The following is an 8,240-nucleotide window of genomic DNA, read 5'->3' as shown; positions in this document are numbered from 1 at the left end:
TCAATAAGGAAGGTGTTATTTTGCATTTGCAGATGAATAACAGCGTGTTTTGTAGTTGTTGTTTTCACCTAAATTAAAAAAGCCCATATTCCTGCCACATCAACCCATTACCTCTCCTCACAAAAAAAATTAAAAATACAATTAAAAAAGCATGCAAGGCCCTATAACTTACTGATTCCAGTGTTAGAATAAACTGCAAAAGCAAATTCACATTGCTGCTACATTAATGCTACATTAATAGTTAAGTTTATGCCTTTGTACTTGCTTGACTTACTACTTGTCTTTTTAATTCTTTCATTGGGGAACCTCTGCAACATAAATGATCAACATGATAATTGAAGTATATGTTTTTTTTTTGTTTTTTTTTTAAATGAGAGGTTGTTGCCCTGAGCTTGTGCAACACTGACATCTAGTGGTACAGCCACGAAAATGATTTTGACGTCCGATTCCCTCACCCGAGATTTCTTTGCTTTTATTTTGAAAATGTGCGCTTTTATTCCGAAAACCTCTCGAGGAATATCGGATCCCGACGGCTGTTTTTCCGTGTTTTTTTTTTTTCTCCCTGTTGTGCACAGTTGTAGAAGTTTAGGAAGTTTGTCTCTCGGCTTTCACTCCTTCATAGTGAAAGTTGTGAGATGAATTGTCAGACGGACTCCGTGGTTTTGGCCAAAGACATGCTGGATCTGGAAGAAGACGAAGACCTGGAGGTTTTCAGTAAGGTACAAGTCAAACTTGAAGACTCGCACTACTTATCAGTTGGCATGCTTGTGACGTGGTTACGGCTCCGGTGAAGACACACTAGTAGTATCTATCTTTTCTTTTGTTAGCTGTTAGCAATGCTCGCTGGTATTTATTTATTTATTTATTTTTGACGACGCAAAAGTCCTGAATCAGCCGACCAGCTGACCCTTGTACTTGACTTTTAAATCACCTTTTCCTGTTCATGGCTAACTTGGACATTACTCCGCCCAATAATTTGTTTAAAACGGTTCGTTTTGGTTATTTGTTCAGGGTTGGAGCATTGGAGCTGTCTGGAATAATAATAATAGTAACAACAACCCCGTTAAGGATAGACGCACTATTTTAGTACAGTAGCCTATACGAATTGTCAGTAAAGTTCCGAGACTGGTGTCACAAAAGAGATTGCATACTTTTAAGACCAAACTACGAGTTCTCCCCTTCAATGTGGGCCAGCACATCTAATAGAATAGACTCGAATAAAATAAAATAGAATGGCCATGGTTGACTTTGTAGGACACAGTGTGCAAGTAAAATAAGGAAATGATGTGCACAGAGCAGTAAGAGCAAATTGAGGACATCATTTAAAAAAATACAAATAAATAAGGTGGGATGGTGGTGTTGTATAAAGTGCTGTTGTGAGCAATGCTGGGAAACATTGCACTTAAAAAAATAGAGTATTACAATTCTATATTTGTACATGTAAAATGAAATAGCACTAGGGTACAGCTTTCTTTATTGCAATTTTAACATGTTTAAAGTTAGTATGGCTAGCAAATACATGTGATATACATCTAAATACATTTTGTCTTTGGTCCAGAAATTATTAGTGACAGATAGGGATCCAATGCCCAACTCTCCCAGCTCTCTGGTCAACCAGTACCAACTTGATGAAGATGATGAACCGCAAATTGGCAGCACCGAAGATTTGTTTGTGACAGTTGACAGTCCAGAGAGTCATGTGACAGCTATTGAGACCTTCATCATGTACAGAGTCATAACCAAGGTAAGGTGGGAGGTGACGCGCACACACGTAAAGCTTGACCTTTTCAACACCTCTGTATTAGTAGTTTTCTACAAACAGTAGATTGTGATGTTGGCACGCTGCAGCAATGCTCGACATTTCTGCAGTCGTAGGAGCTGAACGCTGTTCCCGTGTACTGCAAAGCAGAGCGTTTACAAGTCTTCAGGAGAATACATTTCACTAATAATACTAAATATATGTAACCAGTAAATGTAGTCTTCACAACCAAAACTGAGTGTCACCATTCAGCAGTATTTATTGTAAAATAAAAGCTCAAGTGTTAATCTCGCATCTCTGCCAAAGGTGTTTCTAGCTCTTATGACGTAGCATTCACAGCTGTATTATATACTGTGAGTTGATAGTGATCTGCGGTGCTCTTTCCAGACCACAAGGAGTGAGTTTGACTCCTGTGAGTATGAGGTGCTCCGGCGCTACCAGGACTTCCTTTGGCTCCGAAGCAGACTGGAAGAAACCTATCCGACCCTCATTGTTCATGTAGGTACTGTATGTATAAGCACAGTACATAACTACATAAGCACGGTTCAGATGGAAGACTAGCATACACCGTAGACCAATTACCAACATCGGAACCACATACACTCACCTCCAAAAGTATTGGAATAGTAATGATCCAACTAAATTAAATAGACAGGAGAAGAAAAACACTAAGCTGAATGCCTTGCCAGAAAAACTAAAACTTAAATGTTTATACAACATGAATCCTACATGCATAATAATTTGGAACACAGTGTACAGTATAAGAGTGTCATCAACAACAACTGGATGATGCTCATCTCCAGTTTTCTTCCTTTTTCATTTTCTACAAAGGAAAACCAATTATTTTGTCAGCGTTACAGAGCAAGAATAATTTGACTGTGGCATGTTAAAAAAAAAAAGAAAAAAAAGTGCGGTCTTCCTTCAGCCTCTTCCAGAGAAGTTTGTGATGAAAGGCATGGTGGAACGCTTCAGTGATGACTTCATTGAGACCAGGAAGAAAGCACTACATCGCTTTCTCAACAAAATCGCCGGGCATCCCATCCTGTCCTTCAACCAGCACTTTAAACTCTTTCTAACTGCCCAGGTATTACACATTCAAAGCACACACACTGGTTAACCTTATTAATAGGAGAAGATGGTATTTATTTATAGTTCGAGAATTACCAATAATCCTAACCCTCAGTTTATTTCTACAACCAAAGTCTTTTTTGTTGCCTTTATAGTTATTCAGCTTTATGATAATAAGAATTTAGCTTGCACTACAGTAGAATTTAATACTTTGTAATTGCAATACACTTTAAATTGCATAGTTACTTAATGGTTAATATTATGAATTGATAAAACATTGGTAATAAATGAGGAATTCAACATAAAAACTGAAGAGACATCGTGTAACATGACTGTACAAATAAAACAATTGCCAATGACATGTCACAAAAAGCTCTGTATTAACACACATACGTACCAAGAACAACCACAACTAAGTTTAATTTCAACTTTGGTCCATCTGCAGGATTTCTCATCTCACAGGAAACAGGGTCCAGGCTTCTTGAGTCGAATGGGGGACACGGTACGAGCAGTGGCCAACTCGGTGTGGGGCATCAAGTGCCGCCCGGAGGAGTTCACACTTATGCAGGAATATGTCGAGAACTTTGGCTCCAAAATCTCATCTGTTGACAAAGTATCTCAGAGGATCATCAAGGAGCAGCGAGGTATTTCCTTTCATTTCAAAAGATTGCTAAGCAACATGTTTACTGCAGATCGTTTTAGCCATGTGTCTGCTGAGTTCGTACAACCGGGATTCTAGTTCCACTGAGCCACGAGGTGGTGCGAACAAGGCACCAGTACCAGATTTTCAATGCCACGATAATGCCCACCAGGAGAGGTCGCTTTTAATATGGTCGCTGCTTGTAGTGGTTGATGATGATGCGTGGTTTTTGAGTGATAGTTCCGTGAAGAGTTCAGTGGAAAAACAATGAGGTTGATTCATTTTATTTTTGCTGTTGACTGGAAGCTTCTCCTTCCAGTCTACAGAATATCAGACGAGATCAGGAGTCCAGCTTTTATATGTATTTACAGCTCTTTCTGAAGGCTAGAATTTCTAACAAAACATTACATTTTAAGGTGAACAGTCCAAACAGACTTAGACTGATGTGAATAAGACTTAATAATGTGTTGCAAATTTTTTGCTCACAATAACTGCATCAAGCCCGAGACTTGTTGACATCACCGTTGCATTCTTTATCCTTTTCCAGGCTTTCATCACAGCTACTTTTAGTTGTTTTAGGAGGTTTTAACAGATCAAATGCATTATCTGTAGCAGTGGTTTTCAAACTGTTGTTTTTTTTTTTAACCTTAAAAAAAATAGGTAGCTCTCCAAGTGCCACCACCATAACCAACTTTAAAATACAGTTGTAAATGTTCATCAAAAATAATGCAGAGGCTTTATTCCTAATATATATATATATATATATATAATAATATTGTAATCCACTGTAAAATGATCCCATTTGAACATTACCACTGTGCTTAACTTTAAGAAATTATAAAACTACTTAGATTATGATTCAGTTAAAATGTATTGCACATGAAAAAAACTTCCAATATAAATGTTGATAACAAATGGGTCTAAAAGATTAAATGCAACTATATTGTACTTAAAAATTAAATACAACTTTCAATACACTTTCAGAAGAAGGCATGCAGGCTCAAGTCATGACAATGGCCTCACCAAGTTTGACATGAGCTTGTATTTTGGGGCTCCTGGGCAGATGTTTTCATTCTCTAAATTTTAGGATGTCCATCAAAGGTTAATCTTTGTCGCAGCAGTCGTAAAAAATAAATAAAATAAAATAAAATAAAATCTCCAGAATTTTTAAGGCTTGCCATTGTACCTTTTGACAAATTCTAGCCTAGTCTGCTTAATTTCCTAGTCTTCTCACTGCTTGGGGTGTCAGTAGCTCATTTGTAAGGACTTTGGCTTTAGAGGCAGAGGCTATTGGTGGAAAATAAAATTGCAACTTGTCAAATCTGAAACTGTAGCCGAAATATTATTGCAAATGTCATGGAAAAATTCAGCAACTATGCTCTCTCACACACACACACACACACAAATCTTTATATTGCTTATATATCCAAATTGATTGTGTTGAATGTGTATTCAACATGTGTATCAACAGAGTATTTGGATGAGCTAAAGCAGTATGGGCCCCTCTATAGCCAATGGGCAGACATCGAAAAGGACCTGCATGACCCACTGAAACTCGTAGCCCACTGTGCGGAGCAATACACCAAAGAAACAGAAAAGCAGATCCACCATCTTTCTGAGGTGTTGGTCCCTGCTCTTCACGAGTATGTGCTCTGCACTGAGGTACTAAAGGTGAGTTGGAACCATCAAGTTATATAGCTCAGAACATGCCTCACCTAGAACTATTGTAAATCACCGAATTTGGACATTGTAGGATTAAAGCTGTGTTTAATTCTAATTGAATTGCTGCCAATTCTGTGGTTTTAGACTGTGATGAGACGGCGAGACAATATCCAGGCTGACTTTGAGACCAAAAATGAGGCCCTTGCATCTAAAAAGGCAGACCAAGAAGTTGTAAGTACATGCATTGCTAATATGATATCCAAACACCAAACACACTTCTTTGCTTCTTTATCCCTGGGAGCCAAAGTATGTCTTCGTGTGTCTTCCATCACCAGCGTTCGTGTGTGGAGGCAGGGGTGGGATGGTGGTGCAGGCGTATCTTCCATGTTCTCCTTATCTAGATTTGTGTGGTGAAACTGGAAATCAATGCTCATCTCAGTGTTTGCTCAGTGGGAAAAAGATTTGTCAATATTAGATCAAGCTGTAAGACCAGATGCTAATCATGCTTTAATGGAAACTCCCATAATCAGACATGTGAGACAAAGGGTGACCAGATAAGAATTTGACTGTAAAAGATTGGCCTGTATGTTGTGTCAATACTGGTATGTCTGTTCCTTGTCAATGTGTTCAAATGCATATACAGTGTGTTTTAATAATTGTACATGTGTTTAAAGTCTATGGGAGTGGCGAAACTATGTTTAAAAAAAATAAATAAATACAAAATTTGATATGGTCTCTAAATCGCAGATTTTCACATGCAGTGTTGGGTTCACTGTATTTTGAGCCAACTTTACATGTTATGACCCATTGTAGCCAGGAGAGGGTAATCTCACTCTAATTTAGAATCACACAATTGCCTGAGGAAGACATGCTCTTCTAAACACCAATTACATAGTTTTAATTAATTATATAATATTGGAGTATTAGCTTTACTAGCAGAGGACGGGCCGTGTTCCTCAATAAGCACAGGTACAGTAATTCCTGAATATACAGTAGTTGTTTACCAAGCCTTTGTTGTCACACTATAGCCTCCATAAAACAAGCCCAATAAGTACATGCATTGATTTGGATTAGATACTTCATATATTCATTCGTGCATTGCACGATTGCAGTTAGGTGTTGCAGTTTTCTACAAACGATTACACAATCAGTAGATATAGTAGTTCATTACCCACAGTGCTCATTTTGCTCTGCAAAAAACCTTAAACCTAAATATGTGAAATGGCAAGTGTAAATATTTGAAAACAATCTTTTGCAAAACTATATCGGAAAAGTACTGTAAAGGCAGTTGGACAGGACAACATTTGAGGGGGGATAGACAGAGAAATGACAGACCAGAGCAAAAAAGAACAACAAAATCAACAGCATAACAACAACTCACTTGTATAATCTTCGCTGTATGTTTATTGGCGTGTTTTTAGGGTCAGCTGGAGAAAGAAGTAGATGCTCTGTCAGATCGAATGGAATTTGCGAACAATGCATTGAAGGGAGATTGGATCAACTGGCAGAATAGCATGAGAGATGACCTCAAGTCAGCCTTCATCTCAACCGCTGAGAAGAATGTGGAATGCTATGAAAAGGTCAGCATTCAAATCATTTATTTAGCTATTAATGACATAAGGACAACATGACATTTTTGCAATTTTGGGGGGCTAAAAAGCGAAGCTTGGAGTCTCTGTCTCAAAAATGCACTCTTGCAGTCTATGAATGGGACGATCGTTGTCTACAGCCTCCCAAATATTCACACTCTTTTATTTCTGCCGGTTTCCTCTCTTTGTATTATTATAAGTGAGTCGATGACTACACATTGTTTGATGCCTAAATATCATAGATAGATATTGTAGGTGGGTGTTTAATAAGAATCATGTTTTGTCTTGCAGTGCCTTGCAGTGTGGGAATCATTTCTCTTGTCTCAAAAAAGGGATCCCATCGAGCATCAAGATGAAGAGACCGCGTAATAATGTAACATAACATCGCAAAACAAACACATAATCGCAATATCATCCTTTTGCATGACCAAAACATCAATGTTGCATACAGTATTTGTAATGTTATTCTAGAATGTTTATACAATGCAATAGAAGTCTCACTGTACATTTACAAAAATACTTTATTAACGTTAGTCCTCAATATGGAATTTGCTATGCTATCTAAAAGGATGGCTTGTAAAGGTTCCAGGAACTACTTTGTTCATAAGATATGCTATTTTCCTTGTTATGAGGAACTATAATGACAAACCTGTTAAATTTAACCTCCAAGTTTTGTGGTTAAAATCATTTGACTAGTAATGATACTAATCAGCACTTTTTCACTGTTCAGATAATTTTGGTGAGACCTTCTGTGATGCATGACTTGACTTGCTGAGAAAAAAAAAGATTAATAAATAATCAAGACCTAAAAGATGTTTGACTATTTATGCAACTTGTAATAATAGGGATCTGATTCAAGGTAGGATGTTACACACCAATCCTCATGTCTTGTGGTAGGTGGGCTAATAATCGGAAATGATTTGCACTCCCGTGTGGTAGTGTGCAACAGTTTGTTGAAGAGACCTCAAGTGGCAAGCCTAAAAATGTGTTCCAAATATGGAAGTGTCTCCCAGCCCGATGTTCGGTAAACTGATGTTTAGTCTTTCTTTCTGTCACTTATGTAATCAGTTATCACTGATTATACTTGATTAATTCGAAACGATTCACCTCAAATGTAATAGTCAGTGCCTCCACAATAAGCGTTACATCATCAGAGTGGTGTTATCTTTGTCAAACCACAACATATTGGTGCCCCATGTGAGGCACAAAAAAACCTGCTTGCCTACAACTGGTCTGACACACTGTAAATGGTGATCAGATATCTGAATATCAAGGAGAGGTAATTTGTTCATACCGTGCAAATATGCATGCCCAAGAGTTTTAAGGCAGTGCATGGAAGCCCCTGAAAATATTGACACTATAGGTCGAATTTGGACATTTTCACTTAGGGGCCAGCAGTTTAGACATGAATGACTGTGTGTTGAGTTACTTTGAGGGGGCAGTAAATGTTACACTGTTATACCAGCTGTTCACCGACTACTTAAAAGTGCTCCTCGTCTTCAGAAGAGCATAATCTACATGA

The 8,240-nt window shown here is 37.9% G+C and overlaps 1 protein-coding gene across 2 annotated transcripts; it reads left to right on the top strand.

The window, feature by feature from the left end:
- Positions 1-540: 540 nt before the first annotated feature.
- snx7 (sorting nexin 7) lies at positions 541-7,529 on the top strand. 2 transcript variants are annotated; one of them, XM_061758689.1, is made up of 9 exons: positions 542-719; positions 1,559-1,744; positions 2,147-2,257; positions 2,685-2,843; positions 3,273-3,471; positions 4,939-5,138; positions 5,274-5,360; positions 6,551-6,709; positions 7,010-7,529. In XM_061758689.1, exons 1-9 carry the CDS (start codon positions 636-638, stop codon positions 7,085-7,087), a joined length of 1,263 nt encoding a protein of 420 aa, XP_061614673.1. In that variant the 5' UTR covers positions 542-635; the 3' UTR covers positions 7,088-7,529. The 2 variants fall into 2 exon arrangements, with proteins under 2 accessions (XP_061614674.1, XP_061614673.1); XM_061758690.1 differs by lacking the exon at positions 2,685-2,843 and having other exon boundaries at positions 541-719.
- Positions 7,530-8,240: the final 711 nt, after the last annotated feature.

Source organism: Phyllopteryx taeniolatus, chromosome 20, assembly GCF_024500385.1.
Source record: "Phyllopteryx taeniolatus isolate TA_2022b chromosome 20, UOR_Ptae_1.2, whole genome shotgun sequence".
In the NCBI taxonomy this organism is placed as follows: domain Eukaryota; kingdom Metazoa; phylum Chordata; class Actinopteri; order Syngnathiformes; family Syngnathidae; genus Phyllopteryx; species Phyllopteryx taeniolatus.
This window is presented reverse-complemented; position numbering and strand designations above follow the sequence as displayed.

Excerpts from the sequence above, each read along its gene's own strand:
- snx7 (XM_061758689.1), top strand. The coding sequence starts at position 636 with ATGAATTGTCAGACGGACTCCGTGGTTTTGGCCAAAGACATGCTGGAT. Across the intron at positions 2,258-2,684 it reads ATCCGACCCTCATTGTTCAT|CCTCTTCCAGAGAAGTTTGT; the intron begins GTAGGTACTGTA and ends GTCTTCCTTCAG. Across the intron at positions 2,844-3,272 it reads AACTCTTTCTAACTGCCCAG|GATTTCTCATCTCACAGGAA; the intron begins GTATTACACATT and ends GTCCATCTGCAG.